At 34.8% G+C, this 18,066-nt stretch overlaps 2 protein-coding genes and 1 long non-coding RNA gene across 3 annotated transcripts; all 3 read left to right on the forward strand.

The window, feature by feature from the left end:
* The first annotated feature begins 2,651 nt into the window (after window positions 1–2,651).
* LOC126725270 (inositol oxygenase 1-like) lies at window positions 2,652–7,389 on the forward strand. Its single transcript, XM_050429834.1, has 11 exons — window positions 2,652–2,829; window positions 3,209–3,311; window positions 5,172–5,253; window positions 5,362–5,566; window positions 6,063–6,122; window positions 6,224–6,276; window positions 6,411–6,533; window positions 6,647–6,716; window positions 6,823–6,901; window positions 6,996–7,077; window positions 7,161–7,389. Exons 1-11 carry the CDS (start codon window positions 2,796–2,798, stop codon window positions 7,185–7,187), a joined length of 918 nt encoding a protein of 305 aa, XP_050285791.1. The 5' UTR covers window positions 2,652–2,795; the 3' UTR covers window positions 7,188–7,389.
* Window positions 7,390–12,560: 5,171 nt separating this feature from the next.
* LOC126727883 (uncharacterized mitochondrial protein AtMg00810-like) lies at window positions 12,561–13,202 on the forward strand. The gene has a single exon (XM_050433784.1). The coding sequence runs from the start codon at window positions 12,561–12,563 to the stop codon at window positions 13,200–13,202; it is 642 nt and encodes a 213-aa protein (XP_050289741.1).
* Window positions 13,203–15,701: 2,499 nt separating this feature from the next.
* On the forward strand, window positions 15,702–16,599 carry LOC126725271 (uncharacterized). Its single transcript, XR_007655385.1, has 2 exons — window positions 15,702–15,946; window positions 16,084–16,599. It is a non-coding gene; the product is annotated as an uncharacterized LOC126725271 (long non-coding RNA).
* Window positions 16,600–18,066: the final 1,467 nt, after the last annotated feature.

Consider the following 18,066-nt stretch of genomic DNA (forward strand, 5'->3'; position numbering starts at 1 on the left):
TTTTTTTGGAAGAACATGAAGAACATGTTCTTCATTTTTCTTCCCCAACTAAGCTTGCCCAGAAAATTAAAAATTAAAAATTTACTTTTCTTTTCTTGCATTTTCTTAGCAACCAAAACCATAAAATCACTCAAATTTACAAAAAAAAAAAAAAAGATATGCCCATAAAAATTTACAAAACACAAACATTCAACAAGATTTTCTTATGCTTTGAAACCAAACACAAAAAACACAAAACTCAAACCCAGATTTTCGGCCTCCATGCACAACCAAACCCAGCGAAGCCTGAATATGATCTTAGAGAAAGTGTACACCTAATTCCACTTTGGATTCGAAATCTTCTCCAAATGAGTAGTCGATTTGGATTCAGACAACATACACCACAAATCCACAAACCCATAAATCAACATACACCACAAACCCAGAAATCAAACCACCCACTGCCGAGCAATTCAAACCTAAACCCAATACCTAACTCAACAAACACCTAAACAAAAAATCACCAAACACCCAAACAAAACCCAAAGGCACGACCACCACCACATCGAACAGAACCCAGCCACCACCAAAACCCGGCTACCAATGAAACCCAACTACCAAAAAGACCATCACAAAACCCAGATACCAAATAGACCCAGCAAGCACCGAAACCCACCACCAAATGGATCCAACAAACACCGAAAAAAACCCACCACCAAAGCCGGCCACCGATTTAACTCCACAACTGAAACCCACCACCGAAACGCCACCAATAAAACCCAGAAACCACCGATTTGATCCAACCAAAACTTAGTCAGATGAGAAGAGATAGATGAGCGAAACATGCTGTGAGTAGAGAAAGAGGAATGGGAAACGTAGAAGAGAGATATGGAGGGAGAGATGGAGAGCTATGAATAGAGGAAGAGGAATGGGAAACATCTCTTGGAACGTTCTTCATGTTCTTCCAAAAAAAAAAAAAAGAAAAAAAAATAATTTAACTAATTTCTTTTCTTTTTTTTTTAATAATTAGGTTAGAAATTTTTATATTATTTTTATCTGATGTGGCTTTTTTTAAAAATTAAATTGTTGACGTGGTATTTTTTAATATTATTTTTATCTGACGTGACTTCTTTTAATATTATTTTAATAGACACGTCAGAATTTACTGTTGGACTGTTTGCCACGTAAGATATTTCTGTTAAATGAGTAATGGTAGGGACCAAAACGGGAAGCATTTTTCAGGATAGAAACTAAAAGCGGTAAAAATAAAATATATGGACTAAAATGAGAATCGCCTGAAAATATATAGACTAAAATATGCTTTTCTCCTATAATAAATCTTGTAGGAGTCGGTTTTTGAATTTTCACACCTAATTAAATATCAAAATTAATTTTACTGCTATAAAGTACATTTGACCTAAACACGTGTAGATTCTGCCACACGTGTCAACATTAACGTAGGTGCTGTGGCAAGATCATGACACGTGGCACGCTCATGCCCGTAATAGTGGTTGAGTAAAACAAAGTGGCTTGGCGGTAGGAAAAAAACAAAGCAGGGGAAAATGAAAATAACAAGTGTCAGATGGATTATCAAAATAAAAATAAGTGGTAAGGCTTTTTGAGTTGAATAAAAGACCTGACAATCAATCTTTATCTACGCTAAGAATTAATTAATATTTTAATCTAATAATAAAAAGTTATTATTAAGAACGGATTTATAGGCTGAAATACTCTCTTAACAAAACAAAAAAATGAGTGATAAATTATTTAAAAATAAAAAAAAGTTCCTGATAAAAACAAGAAATGTAGGTAACCGTCTTGACTAGATGACACGTCAGGTGGGGAACCTACTCAAATAGTTAATAGTATGAGATTGCGATGTCCAACTCTAAGCTGACTCAGAAATGACGAAAAGATTGCTCAAATGGGCCCCTTAAATATTATAATTATCAAAGAAACAAAAACGATTAGCTAACTAATGAGACACTTGCATGAAAAATATCTTTGAGTAGTTCTACCGAGTACCGACACAACAGTAGTTCAATGAAAAACTATAGCTTAGAATTTACTGTAAAATTATTATAAAAATGTTATAATTATAAAATTTATTTAAAATCTCTTAATTATACTTATACTTAAAGTATTTGCATCAAATAATACAATAAAAAAAGTTCAATTTTACAAGTTTATATTTCAAAATTACTCATGTTAGTCAAATTAAAGATGAATAAAATTTGTAAAATTGCTACAATTCTGTTTAAATTTATATTGATATTATTTATTTTGTATTTATTATATAAAATAAATAAATAAAATATTATAATAAAATAGATTATAATAGATAATATAGTTTTTGAAAAATAATTGTTAAAAGTATAAATAAAATAAGCTTTTATACTAAAATAACTATATAGAAATTTTCAATCAAATTTACACACCCACAATATCTCCTTTTTTTAATTTTTTGTTTATAGGAAAATATTTCCCTTTGTGTCCGTCCGTTGCCAACTTGAATGGGAGTCCCTTCTGTTTCCAACTTTGTCTAACTTTCTTATTTAACTTTGTTGTAAGATAAACGTTTATCAATATCATAAATTATCTAATATATATTGGAATTAATAAAAAAAAAAGAAAAAGAAAAAAGAAAGGAATTTAAATTTTCAGGTAAGGACTCGGGACATTCCAATTCTCAGGGAAGGACTCTCCGGCCAATTATAAATACCAACCACTTATCACACCCACAATGCCACCAAAACTCATACTCTTAAAACTTATCTCTTAGATTTCTCTCATTTTTGCTTTATTTTTGAGTCAGGATGACTATTCTCATAATTGAGCAGCCTGAATTTGGTAATTTTTTTCTTACTGTTTTTTTTTTTTTTTTTTTTTTTTTTTTTTTTTTCACTGCTTCTTGTTTATAATCTCACTGTTCATCTTTTTTTTTTAATATTTAAATTCTGAGTTTAGTTTACTTTTCTAAATAGGCTTTGAAAATTTTCTTCCTTTGTAGTTCTTTTATTTATTTTTTAATAAATCCTACACAGCATTCTTTATTTTTGTTGAAAAGAATTCTTTATTTTTCTTGGTATTTTAGTTAAAATTTTGATATCTGGGTATGCCATGATTTTATGATTTTTATCAAAATAAAATTGACTGGTTATGTTTAAATAGAAAACCCATATATAATTTCCACACACTGTTTAAAATTGACTTTGGTTAAATCACACAGGAGTTGAAGCTGAGGAAACGAAGGTCCCTGTTGATGAAAAAGAATTGGTGTTGGATGGTGGATTTGTTGTTCCACAGATCAATTCATTTGGCCACACCTTTAGGTTTGCTCCTTTTTCATTAATTTTATTTTTATTTTAAACCCCACAAAACAAAAAACTGGAACCGCAATTTTCTAGCCTATTGAGCCCCGAGATCTATAATATATATATATATATATATATATTTATATAATCACTGAATATAAAAGTGTTCTATAAATTATCTGTGATCTGCAATTCTGCATGTAGATCATGTTTATGAGCAAAACTATCTAGATATTGTGTTGGACATAGGTTTGTGAGAATACGTATCTTGGCTCTTGGTCTAAGGTCAAAAGCAGTGGTTGTTCTTATCTTATCATTCAGCACAGAACTTTGATACGGACTTAAATGATAGGCTTCACTATTGAACACAAAAAGGCCGAGCAGCACTTTAATCTTCTGTTTGAAAGCCAAGCCAATAAATTATTGGGGGCTTGAGATTTAAAAAAAAAAAAAAAAAAAGGGGATAAGGGTTTGGGACTTTGGACTTGGTGTGGGCTTTAAATATATAAGGGATATTCATATTTTCTGGCAAATATAATAAGCTCATTTACTTTTCTCCTGGTCGTAGGTTTCTCGTGATCTCTATTCACTTATTTTGTTATTTTGACAGTTTGAAATTTCCAAAACATGATATTCAAATCTTGATTGAGAGATTGGCAGTGATATTTCCTTTTGTGTTTTTTTGACAATAAAATAGCAGGAATGATCAGTGAGTTAGATTAAGATACATGATACGAAGACTTAAACAAAAATGTAGATCATGTAGGGAGTGGATCAGCAGTTGTTATTATTATTATTATTTTTTTTTTTCAGTTATTATTATGATTGTTCTTCTTGATCTTGTCTCTCTCTCTCTTTTTTTTTTTTTTTTTTTTTTTTTTTTTTTTTTTTTGTGTGTGTGTAAATTGTTGAAATTTATGATGTTGTCAAAAGTTATGGTAATTGTTATGATCCAAATCTGGGCCTGTATTTGTTCTCTGATTTGGTCCATAAGGCCTTTTGAGATGGTATTACTGTATAAGACCAGTTTCAAGCCTTGGGCCCTGGCCATTAAGCTTTAAACCTATCCTGCTAAGCCTTGGACTCTAGTGTCATGCTTATCCTCTGTTACTTCAACAACAACAAAAAATTTAAATTTTAAATTTTTATTAAAAAAAAATCGTTCACTTTTTTTGCCCTTTTGGAAAAATTTTGTATCGATCTCTGTTGAAGAACTCGATAACTTTTTTCTCTCATAATAGTTCAAAAACTACTACATACTTTTATAACTTACCAGAAAAATTTTTAAAAATAAAAATAAGATACCTTGAGTTCATAATTTTGATGCATCCTAATTTATTGTAACAATACTATGGGAACACACCGAATTACTTGTGTAATCACTAGATATATAATCCAAATTTAAAAAGTAGTGAGCCTATATAATCACTAGTGGAAAGTGTCCATTATTTAAATCAGCTAGTTATGAAATTGTCACTAAATTTATTGAATTTATTAGCCAAAGAGGTCATAATTACCTAATTATATAAAATGAAAAACCGAAACATAGTGAATTATTTTTCGTGGCCTAATTTCAATCCTTGTCACTTCCATCCTAGAGGTAGGACAAAGCCCAATTAACGTCAGCTGTCATCACATGATTCACATCAGGCTTTAGGTCTAGGCAATAGTGCTGCTCATGTGCATGTCATGTGATCTATTTTTTTTTTTTTTTTGACTGAACAAGTTAATTTTTTTTTTTTTAAATGAAATTGAGTGAATGAGTTATATAATTATAGTCACCCTTTTGCCTATTAACGGTAGTCTTTATCTTAGAAATTTCATTATTTTTGGTTAATGATTAATGTAGTTCTAGTCTTGTACACAAATGCAATACAGGGACTATGATGCTGAAAGTGAGAGACGGCAGGGCGTGGAGAACTTCTACCATACCAATCACATTCACCAGACTTATGACTTTGTATGCAACTTACCCTTGCATTACATTTACTTCATGCCCATGTCACAACATTCTTCGGAATTGAAATTTGTATAAACATTGTGTTTATAAGTAATCATGTAACTACAGGTTAAGAAGATGAGAGAACAGTATGGAAAATTGGACAGGGTGGAGATGAGCATATGGGAATGTTGTGAACTTCTTAATGAAGTTGTTGACGAGAGTGACCCGGACTTGGACGAGCCCCAAATTGAGCATTTGTTGCAAACCGCTGAAGCCATTAGAAGGGACTATCCTGATGAAGATTGGCTACACCTTACTGGCCTTATCCATGGTATTTATCCTGCTATGATTAGACATTTCGGTTTGTGTTACATATATAGCTTAGGACCACATATGATACATCGTTATTTATCCTCAAAATAAATAAATAAATAAATATTCAAATCAAAAAAGAGAAAAGAAAAGAAGCTAGAAATAAATGTTACCATGGTAGGTGCAGTGAAGTTTTTGCTAAGCAACTATAATACCCTTGGTAAAAATGTTTCCTTTTTTCATGACCAGGACTGACTTGAAATTTGTTCATCTACTTAAGCTAAGACTTTGGAATGCCTTTGGCTTGGGGTTCTTGGGCAACTTTCATATGCAATAGATAACCATTGTTGTTTAGATTTCACACTATGAATGGTGGAAATGAACATATGTGGCCAATTCTATTGAGCATCCATAGCTGCCTTAAGAATTCTGGAACTAAGGCTTGGTTGTTATTGCTGTTATTTAGAGTGAATAATAGGAGCTATCATCTAATTTGGTTCCTGCTTGTGTTCTAGATCTTGGAAAGGTGCTTCTTCTTCCTAGCTTTGGGGAACTTCCACAATGGGCTGTTGTTGGTGAGTATTGCGTTTGACTATAGCAATATATGATACTAAGAAAATAGAATACCATACCAATTTGCCAATCTTAGTTACACAATCTCAAACCCGTTCTGCAGGGGACACATTCCCAGTCGGCTGTGCTTATGATGAATCAATTGTTCATCACAAGGTAGCTTTTTCCACAAATTTTACCCTTCAAGAGATACATGGTTACAAAGCGTTTGACTAAAAATTCACGAATCATTCTAGTCTTTGGTGGATCAAAGTTCAAACAACTGACCTAATGTTACATTCTGACCACAGTATTTCAAGGAAAATCCAGACCACTACAATCCTACTTACAATACTAAATATGGAGTTTACTCTGAGGGATGTGGACTCAACAATGTAATGATGTCATGGGGACATGATGACTACATGTATTTGGTACATCTTTGAACTCTAAAAAATTAGTTTAAATTTCATTATATACATGAAAATCAATGTATTATTCATAAACTAGAATGAAAGAATCTGTAACTTTGGTATGTCATTGTCAGGTGGCCAAGGAAAATAAGACCACTCTACCTTCAGCAGGTCTTTTCGTCATCAGATACCACTCATTCTATGGTAAGTAGGAAATATGGACAAATGCTATAAGTATAAGCTCCCCATTTACATGAAATATGCCCTATTTTCTTATTAAATGATCTAATGGAAATATTTGATATTGCAGCCTTACATAGATCGGGGGCATATAAGCACTTAATGAATGAGGAGGATGTTGAGAATCTGAAATGGCTTCAAATATTCAAGTAAGACTCTATTTGGATGATAAATGATTGTCACTTTCTCCTTAAATTATAAATACTAAATGTCAATTTCTCTTTTCTTGTTCTTTTAATGTAGCAAATATGACCTCTATAGCAAGAGCAAAGTTCGAATTGATGTTGAGAAGGTCAAGCCATACTATATCTCTCTGATTGAAAAGGTGAGTACCATTTGAAGATTACAAGTTTCTTTATCACCTCAATTACTGGTTTCTTATTTGTTCTATGGGTTAACTTGTTACAGTACTTCCCTGCAAAGCTAAAATGGTGAAAAGTTGAGAGCTTTGAAGTTTGATGAGTCGATGCATGAGAGTGATTAGCTTCTAGCTAGCGATTGAAGAAGAGATCATCTTACTTTTCGAGATGATGTATATTTCCTATGTTTGGTAATTAATATGTTGTATTAATAAAAGGCAATAGTTGTGCTCTGTGCAGTTCTACTTTTTTGCCTTATAATAATCTTTTTTTGATAATATTGTGCAGTTCTACTTTTATTGCCCTTTAATAATCTCTGTTGACGATATTGTATTAATAAATGCGCATAAAAATTTTCTTGTCTGGATCAAAAATGTCTGGGATATTGATGTGAAATGTGTTCCCATGCTTAAGCTATACAACAAGCTAAAAGCTCTTAAAGGGACTTTAAAGGAGAAAAATAAAAGAATTTCTTTGATCATCTTTCTCAAAAGATGATGAACGCTAATATGTAACTTGAGTTAGTTTAGATTTTTATTTTCCAAAAAATCCCAATGATTCAAGACTATTGGGGAGGGAAATGGATCGTCTGCACTTGTGTTAGTCCCTTGTCCAAGTTGAGGAAGTTTCTATAAGCATAGTCGAATGTCTACTTGACAGTAATTAATGGCAACAATATTACTGATCTTGAATTTTTGCTAAGTATGATTGTAGAGTTTTATAAGCAGTTGCTTTTGAGCATCAAACATCAAGCTTAATGAGGAGGGAATAGTTCATGAGTTGTTTCCAATCCAAAAAATAGAGGAGTTGAGATTTTCCGTTCTACCCTTCAATATATAAGAAATGCTATTTTTTGTATGGATGATGCTAAAGCATGTAGTCCAGCTAAAGTCGTAGCACAGTTTTTCAAAATGGCTTAGTCTATTATTCATGAGGATGTCTATAATTAAAGATATACAGTCATTTTGTAAATCTAGCAAGTTCATGGGGGGAAGTCAATGCTATTGTTGTGGCCTTGATCCCTATCCTTCCAAAATATCTGAGTTCACTCTTATATGTCACTGTAAATTCAGTAATATCATTTATAAGTGCATTACTACTATCTCAACCAATAAATTGAAACCTTCTTTGAATGAAGTGATTGGTAAAATCTCAACCTGCCTTTATCCGGGAAGAAACATAACAGAAAAAAGTGTTACTAATGCAGGAAATAGTGAAGAACTATCATAAGAAAAGAGGCAGCCTAGGTGTACCTTGAAAATTGATATAATGAAAGAATGCGATTCTGCTGAATTGGACTTTATACTTCACTGCTTGTTAACTATTGGTGTTCCCATAAATTTGCTAATATCTAGTCTGTAGTAGAGGTGAAAAAGGTCTTGGAAGATTTTATAAGTCTTTTGGCTTATAAGCCAATGCTTCCATGTTCCAAGAGTGAGTTGTTTAGCAATAGATTCTTGACATGCTCCAAATCAAAGAAGGAAAATTTCCAGTTAGCTAGCTTAGAGTGCCTCTCATATCTAGCAAGCTCATTGAAAAAGAATGTAGTCCTCTTATAAATAAGAATATTGCAATAGTAAATTCATGGTCTTCTAAGTCTCTGCCCTATGCTGGAAGGTTGCAATTGATTAAGTAAATCTTTTTTAGCCTTTTAAGTGTACTAAACCATAATCTTCATCCTTCCAAAAATGGTTGTTAAGATTGCGGAACAAAAGCTCAGGGGGGTTTTTGTGGAAGAGAAATGATATGTTTACAACAATTTTACAACATTTTTACAACAAATTCTAAGTGGCATGGCAGGTTGTTACTGGTTGTTATTGTTGGGTTAAAAAAGTAATCTCAGTACTAAATTCAAATTTGAACCAATAATAACTAACCACCCATAATTTGTTGTAAAAATGTTGTAGACGTAGCACCACTCTTTGTGGAATGGATTTGACCATTCAGCATTTGGGGCAAATTAAATGGGATCTAATATGAAAACCAAAATATAAGGGTGGTTTAAGAGAAGATTAACAGATATGGAATCTACAACAAAGTCAACATCAACAGATTTGGAAAGGTACTGATATGGAAGCTACTGTAGAATCTGCTCCAACAGATTTGGAAAGCTTCTAAATCAACTCCTTCATAATTCTCTGCATCATATCTTCCACAATTCCAGCCTCTGACTACGAAATATAACAGCTATTGTGTATTAAATTCTCACTAATTCAGCATGTATTTCACCCACTGATTCAACATGTATTTCACCTATATATGTAAATACAAAATCTCTCTCTAACTCATCTTGAGATTGAGTTTCTCAATTTGTCTTTATGGTATCAGAGCTAAAGGTGAGATAGAGGGAATTTTTTTTTTCTTTGCTTTGTTCACAGCTATAACATGTCTTCCACCACAAACTCCTCTTTGTCTTCAACCCAATCTGAAGAATACCCTTACCATGTGACACAGAATATTGCTAATTTTGTGTCACTCAAACTTTCATCCACAAACTTTCTTCTTGGGAAGTCACAGATGTTAAACATCCTTGAAAGCTATGATCTTCAGAGCTTTATCACAGGTGAGGCAAAGCAACCACCGCAGTTTGTTACTATTGAGGAATCTGACTCAGTCAAAGATTCTCAATCCCAGTTTTATAAAATGGCGAAAGATTGATCGCCTAGTAAAGGGATGGCTAACAGCCACCCTCTCAAAAGAAGTACTTGGCATTGTAGTAGGTCTCGATACTGCTGTCGAGGTCTAGAATGCATTAGTCCATACCTTTGCCTGTGTTTCTTTATATCAAAGCCTTGCACTCAAGCAGCGGCTCACCTCTATGAATCAAGGTACAGGCATCTTGGTAGAATATCTACATAGATTTAAGGCTGTTTGTGACAACCTTGCTACCATAGGAAAGCCTTGCTACCATAGGCTATTTGTGACAACCTTGTAAAGGACGTGTTTTTTCTCAAGGACATTCATCTAGTTCAAGGAAACCAAATCAACGAGATGCACGAGTTCAAAGTGCAAATAATCCTTTCAGATCCAACAATAAGGATGAAGTTCCTATATATCAAATATGCAATAAACGAAATCGCACAGCCCTCAAATGCTTCGATCGTTTCAATCATTCCTTCACAATAGAAAACATACCACAAGCACTTGCTGCCATTACCATTGCTGACAGCCAAAACTCTGAGTGGTTCTCGAACATCGGTGCTACTAATCACATCACAGGAAACCCAAGTAATCTCCATTCTTTGTCACCTTATACTGGTTTAGAAGGAGTAATGGTTGGAAATGGAGATGTTTTACAGATCACTCATATTGGACAAGCAAACATTCAGTCTGGTAACAATTCTCTACAACTCAATGATGTGCTATTAGTTCCTAATATAAAGAAAGATTTAATATCTGTAGGTAAACATACATCTGACCTTCCACTTAAATTTGAATTTGATGGAGATGGTTTTGTGATCAAGGACAGGTTAACCAACAGAATAGTAGCAAGGGGAACTAAGAAGGATGGGTTGTATGCACTTGCTGGAGAGTCAAAGGATGGTTTCAATACTGCAATATTCTTTTCTTCTTGATTCAAACGTGTTGACAATGAATGTTGGCATCAACACTTGGGTCATCCTCATCAAAGGGTTGTAGATCATCTTCGTATCAAGAAATTTCTCTCTTGATCTTAAAAATAAGTTTTCTACCATATGTGCTAGTTGTCAAATGGGAAAGTTGTGTAGATTTCCTTTCTTATCTGTTGAACATGAAATAAAAACCCCATTCCATAAGATTCATTGTGATCTATGGGGACTAGCCCTAGTGAGGTCTCGAGAACAATTTTGATTTTATGCAATTTTCATTGATGACTATAGACATTTCACTTGGTTCTATCCTATGCGCAAGAAATCTAATTTAACTAATTGCTTTGATCATTTTCATAAGTATATAAGTTGTCATTTCAATGCCAATATTCATATCTTCCAAAGTGATGAGGGAGGAGAATTTGCAAGTGGAGAGTTTAGTAGAAAATTAGTTACTCTTGGTATTCCTCATCAATTTGTTTGTCCAAAAACACCTGAGCAAAATGGTATTGCTGAACGTAAGCATCATAACATCATAGAATTAAGCCTCACAATGATGTTCCATGCACACTTATCACCTGGGTTTTGGATTGAGTGTTTTTCCACTGTAGTATACTTGATCAATCGTCTACCTTCACCAACACTTGGTATGGACTCTCCTTTCTCAAAGCTTTATGGAAAACAACCTGACCATTCATCACTTCATGTGTTAGGTTGTAAATGCTTCCCATATCTTGGAGATCATAGGAGCAACAAATTGGAACCCAAGTCTCTCCCTTGTGTATTCATTGGATGTAACACCAAGCACAAAGGATACAAATGCTTTTATCCACCCACTGGCTGAATTTACATCTCTCGCCATGTTGTGTTTGATGAGAACCACCCCAACACAACTACATGACGGTAATCCAATTGAAGGGGAACTTAGTACATTTTCAAATTGGGAAGCATCTTCATTATTACCAACAGAATTGACTAATGCTCTTCATATTTCAGGTTTTGCACCACCAACCATTTCTCACATGGACCGTCACCAAGACTCAATTGAAACACCTCATGTTCAGCCCCCTACAACTGAAGCTGAATTAAATCAACAAAGCTTAGTTCCACCCTCTATCAGCACTCCATCTATAGAAAAAAGCGACCTCCAATCAGAGTTATATGTTCCAGTTCCAAATGGTCATTCCATGGTGACTCGCTCCAAACGAGGGATTCAATGTCCCAATCCCAAGTATCTTGGCCTTAACACAGTACAAGTTCCACTAATCATACCTACTGAACCAAGGTTAATTACATCTGCCAAGAAACACCCTGGATGGTCTGCTGCTATGGATGAAGAACTTGCTGCCTTGCACACCAATCATACATGGACTTTAGTACCTCATTGCCCGAATATGAATGTCATTGGGTGTAAATGGGTATACAAAGCTAAATTGACAGTAGATGACTCCCTTGAACGTCTCAAAGTAAGGCTGGTGGCTAAGGGGTTTAACCAAGTTGAATCAGTTGATGGTATTGATTTTGCAGAAACATTCTCTCCTGTGATCAAACTTGCTAGCATATGCCTTGTTCTCACAATGGCAATTGTCAAAGGTTGGAATATTAGGCAACTTGATGTAAAAAACACATTTCTTCATGGTTCTCTTTCCACACTAGATTATATGCAACAACCTCCAGGATATATTGATCCTAAATATACAACTCATGTTTGCCAACTCAGTCGTGCTTTGTATGGACTTAAACAAGCTCCTTGAGCTTGGTTTGATTGACTCGGTACATTTCTCCTTAACCTTGGATTTTATTCCAGCATCTCTGATCCCAGCATGTTCATTTGTCACTCATAACATGACGTCCTTATATTACTCCTCTATGTTGATGATATGGTGATCACTAGTAATGATGCCAATCGCATCAATTGGCTCATTACTAAACGTGGTCAGGAATTCTCCATCAAAGACTTGGGGTTCCTTCACCATCTCCTTCGTATTGAAGTTCACCGTCGTCAGCATGTCCTCTTTCTTTGCCAACAACGATATGCTGAGGAAATTCTTAGTCGTGCCTCTATGAAGTCATGCAAACCAATCTCTACTCCCATGCCTGAAAAAGGACGACACTTATCAGTTACAATGATGCTATATCTTGATCTATCTCAATATAGAAGCATAGTGGGAGCTCTTCAGTACTTAACATTCACCAAACCAGACCTTTCCTTTAGTGTCAACTTTGCCTACCAATTCATGCATGCTCCTACTATAGGTCATTACAAGATGGTCAAACGCATTCTTTGCTATGTTCGTGGCACCACTACCTTTGGGATAAACATTCATAAATCAAGCACCCTTGACTTGTATGGATTCTCTGATGCAGATTGGGCTGGCTGCCTAATCACTAGGCGATACACAATTGATTTTTGTACCTTTCTAGGTGGCAATTGCATTTCTTGGAGTGCCAAGAAACAATTCACAGTAGCCCGCTCGAGTGCTGAACCTGAATATCGAGCTATGGCCTCCATTGCAGCATAATTAACTTGGCTATCCTTCATTCTTCTAGATCTTGGTATCCCATTGCCATGCCCTCCTATCTTACATTGTGATAATCTCAGTGCATTATACATGACTATGAATCCTGTCTTCCATGGTTGAACAAAGCACATTGATTAGATTATCACTACGTACGTGAAAGAATGGCTCTTGATGCTCTTGAAACTTGTTTTGTTCCTTCCAAACACCAACTGGCAAACATTTTCACCAAGCCCCTATCCAAGGCATTATTTCTTGATTTAAGACTCAAACTGGGCCTTGTGTTTGACCCTTTTCATAGTTTGCGGGGGAGTGAAAACATAACAGATACGGAATTTACAACAAAGTCAACATCAGCAGATTTGGAAAGGTACTGATATGGAAGCTACTGCAGAATCTGCTCCAACAGATTTGGAAAGCTTCTGAATCAACTCTTCTCTGCATCATATCTTTCACAATTCCAGCCGCTAACAATGGAATATAACAGCTACTGTGTATTAAATTCTCACTGATTCAGCATGACAGCATGTATTTCACCCACTGATTCAGCATGTATTTCACCTATATATGTAAACTCATTTGTCTTTAGATTAGAGGAGTAGGATAAGGCTACTATTATGGGATTTGTTTTGGAATTTATTTGCTCATGCAAGCTCAATAAGACATGGGTTCACTTGAATCTTCTTAAAGGAAAGAGTCTTTTTTTTTTTTTTTTTGGTTTCCCACCGTGTTTTCTCAAAACTTTCAACCAAAGATTAATCACTGTTCACGACGGGTGGGCCCATAGTAAGGTAAATCGCTGATCTAGAGAGTTTTTTCAAAGTGCTGGTGCCTAGACTTAAACTAGGGAGCTCCTAGTCAAACCCAAGATAGCCACTTTGAGACCAAGTGCCCAACCACTTGGCCAAACCCATTAGGGTAGTCACTATTCCCTCATATTACTCTTGGTCTTTGAGGAAGATTTTGAAATCAAGAGAAATGACAAGCAAAATTTGCCAAACAATACAAATTCCGAAATATTTCAGCCGGATAGCACGCGTTCAAACTTATTTAGTAAGTTGGACTCTTTTTGGAAGTCGATTTTAGTAAACTCGACTTCCAGGCAAATTCAACCCCTCATCCAGCAAGTAAATAAGTTTGATTTGTACTGCACCTGGAAATCGAGTTCAACATACTCGACTTTCAGTGGAAATTGAGTTTGTTAAACTCGACTTTCAGGTGTTCTACACTTTTGCAGAACTGATTTTTTGTAGGAAGTCGAGTTTGTTAAAATCGACTTCCAAAAAGAGTCCAACTTACTAATTAAGTTTGAATGCATGCCATCCGCCTAATTTTTTCCTGAAAATATACTATTTAGCAAATTTTGCCGAAATAACAAGGGTAGTCATCAAGTTCATGGTACGTTTAGGTGGCGGAACTGTCTCCCTTGGCATGACTATTGGCATCTAAATGACACTGTTGAGTTTGTTCCTTCAATATGGCTATTAGGTAGTGTATGATGCGTTTTTCTTGGAAAATTTAGGTGGAATTGTCTCCCTTGGAAAATTTATTATTATTTTCCTTTAATAATGTGTTTTTCTTGTTTACTTTACTCACATATGACATAATTTTCTTCATTAATATTTCTTTACTTATAGTTGACATGTTATATATTTATATTATGTAATGAAGATATTAAGAATGTGCATTACTTGATTTTGAGATATATATATATATATATATAAAAGCATAATTTGTTTTAATAGTTATATCGAAATGGTATATTGAAATAGGCTGTTATCAAAATATTTCGTTCTTATGTACAAACCGAAATGGAGGAAGGATTAATCTATGAAGGTCATACTTAAGAAAATTAGACCAGAGATCAAAACTAGAATAGAAAGTGGTGGTCAATTTTGTAACTCTATACAAGACAAGGCTCTTCCTTGCTTTTGATTTGGGTAGAGTCCTCTGAGATTATTATTATTATTATTATTATTATTATGTCTTTTATAGACTTTTATTGCTGGTTCTCTGTGGATTCTCTACTTCAATAATTCTTTTTTTAGTATTATTTTAAAATATTTATAATGAGATGCTCGATCATTCAACAAAAATATATATGAGAACTATAAAACGAAATCGAAAAGGGGGGACACATTTATAAAACCTGTTTTCTCAAGACTTTTATTTTGATTCTTCATAATTTAATTCATGATGTAAATTTTATAATAGCAACTGGTAAGGGTACTTATCAATTCTTCAAGTCTTGATTTTGACTTTAATTTAAAATATGAAAACAGCCAAAGCTTAAGCTTATCGACAGCTCAAATGCCCTTGAAAGTTGAAAAGTTTAAACTATAAAATAGAAATCAAAACTTCAGTCAAGTCAAAAGAAGAAAATATTGAATATAGCGGAAGTCCATTAATTCACTCCATTAATTGTATACAATTCAAGAAGATGACATTGCAAAATGTTACAAAGAATTCATCCATTCATCCCACGAATAATCAACCATTACATTCAAAATATGCGGCATTTCCCATACCAATCTAGTTAAAATGTGTTTCTAAAAAACTAAAACCCCACACAAATGTTTTATATATAGTGTTCACCCTACACCATATTTTGTTCATCTTAGCAAATATATCTTTCTTATAAGCAATGGCAGCTAAGGCTTTGAGTTCTAGTTTGGTGACCCTTCTCATATTTGCCATCATCTTTTCCCCGATATCAACATGTGATGCTGTTAGGTTTACTCAACGAGGTGTATATATATAAATAATTCATCACCAATGTTTATATATATATATATATATATATATGTGTGTGTGTGTGTGTGTGTTACTCTTACTAATCGGGACAAGATTTTAAGTTTGATTTTTATTTTTGTTTTGCTTGCAGCTTCGGGACCAATATGTCCTGCTTGTGTTTGTTGCACACCTGCACCACCTGGCTCTTGTTGTCAGTGTTGCACAACTCCTATTGAAACTCAGTCTGAGAATGGGACTCCATGATACTATTTACATATTTCAGGACTCCATGAGAGCCACATTTCAAGAATAAAAGTTGTTTGTACAATGGTGATCTATTTTCAATGTTTTATTATGTTGTAATAATTTGATACCAAATATATCAACGTTTTAATTATGAATTACTGCAATTGAATATTGTTCATTTATTTTGGCTATAAGAGATGGAAACTCTGTTGTCCATGCTCATGCAAAGTTTGCTACTGTGATTAGGTCTAGTTTGTGTTGTAACAAATTGTCCCTCCTTCCTTTTTTGGAGGTGTATGTGTGGTGGTTGAATGTTTCCTGTGCTTCTGTATAATGAAGTTATGACTTATGACCTAAAAAAAGTGTCACTGTATTGTAAGTTGCTTCCAAATATATCAATCTTTGTGTGATATTCTAATTCTATTATTCGTTTCACAAGGAGCTGATAGCAGATTTTCAATAATAAAAGTAGTATCTGTAATTTGTTACTAAGTTACACTATGTTAGTATGTTGTGATTCGGAGTTTCTCATCATGGATCTATGTTGCTTTTTACCAAATATATAATTTTTTTTTTGCGATACATGTATAAACTTACAATTATTGCTTATGCATTTAATTTGTTACGTATACATTACTATTCATTTGACAAAGAGGACTAGTGAACTTAATTACTTTAGTAGCTGTGTGTGATGGGCTTGGATATGCAAATTTGGATTTTTTATTGGGCTTTAGTTGGGGTGTTCATTAAGTCAAAGGTGCGTGTGGGTTGTCTAGGTTTATCTTACACGTGAAAGATGCTTAGAGCATTTGCAGTAGTGGAGCTAAAAAGCTATAATGCTATTTTAGCTCCACTAATATAGCAAAAGAGGCTTGCAGCAGTGGAGCCATACCAAAAAAATTTAGCTGATTTGCTACAGTGCACATCTATCTATAGATGTGCACTGTAGCACTCATCTATAAAAAAAAAAAAATTTTTAATTCAACACCGGATTAAAATAATAAAAACACACTTTACTTTTTTCATTCTTTCATCCTCTCTCCGTGCACTCTGTTTTTCATTCTCTCTCCGTGCACTCTGTTCTCTCAAGCTCTCATCTCTCTCAAGCTCTCATCTCCAAGCCAACTTCACGCCGTCGCCGTCGCCGTCTCAGCCGAGCCTACGCCGTCGCAGTCTCAGCCCACGCCGTCGCCGTCGCTCCTTACCACCATTCTTCCTTTGTTCAACCTCACGCCTCCTTCACCAGCCTCTCGTTCACGTCCTCGCCTTCGGCGAACGACACCAAAGGGCACCGCAGGAACACGAACCGGCTAAACGGCGTCGTACTGGTGAAGAAAATCCACTCCCCGACATCGGAATCGCCTCGATGTCTGAGCCGATCCTTGGAGTGGCGGTGGAGAGCGAAACCGCCGGCGTAACCGAGCGCCGGAGCGATGAATCCAAGGAATTGAAGGAAGGGAACCGAGAAACTAGGGATTGGAAGAGGTCTTCGAACTCGAACTGGGAACAACGGAGGAGCGAACTATTGTCGTTTGCTTGAGCCTTGATTTGGGTTTTGTTTGTTTTGTTTTTTTTTTTTTTTTTTTTTTTTATCTGCTGTGGACTGCTGCTGGTGGTGGTGGTGGTGGTGGTGGTGGTTGAGGATGTTTGTGTTGAGTGGTGGTGGTGGAGGATGTTTGTGCTGTATCGTCGTTTGCTTGAGCCTTGATTTGGGTTTTGTTTTTTTTTTTTTTTTTATTTATCTGCTGTGGACTGGTGGTGGTGGTGGTGGTGGTGGTTGAGGATGTTTGTGTTGAGTGGTGGTGGTGGAGGATGTTTGTGCTGTGTGGTGGTGGTGATATATTATTTTATTATTGTAAAAATATTATTATTTTATTAGAGTAGAAAT

This window comes from Quercus robur, chromosome 5, assembly GCF_932294415.1.
Source record: "Quercus robur chromosome 5, dhQueRobu3.1, whole genome shotgun sequence".
Classification (NCBI taxonomy): Eukaryota; Viridiplantae; Streptophyta; class Magnoliopsida; order Fagales; family Fagaceae; genus Quercus; species Quercus robur.

Excerpts from the sequence above, each read along its gene's own strand:
- LOC126725270 (XM_050429834.1), top strand. The coding sequence starts at position 2,796 with ATGACTATTCTCATAATTGAGCAGCCTGAATTTG. Across the intron at positions 5,254-5,361 it reads TTCACCAGACTTATGACTTT|GTTAAGAAGATGAGAGAACA; the intron begins GTATGCAACTTA and ends ATGTAACTACAG. Across the intron at positions 7,078-7,160 it reads ATATCTCTCTGATTGAAAAG|TACTTCCCTGCAAAGCTAAA; the intron begins GTGAGTACCATT and ends AACTTGTTACAG.
- LOC126727883 (XM_050433784.1), top strand. The coding sequence starts at position 12,561 with ATGGTGATCACTAGTAATGATGCCAATCGCATCAATTGGCTCATTACT.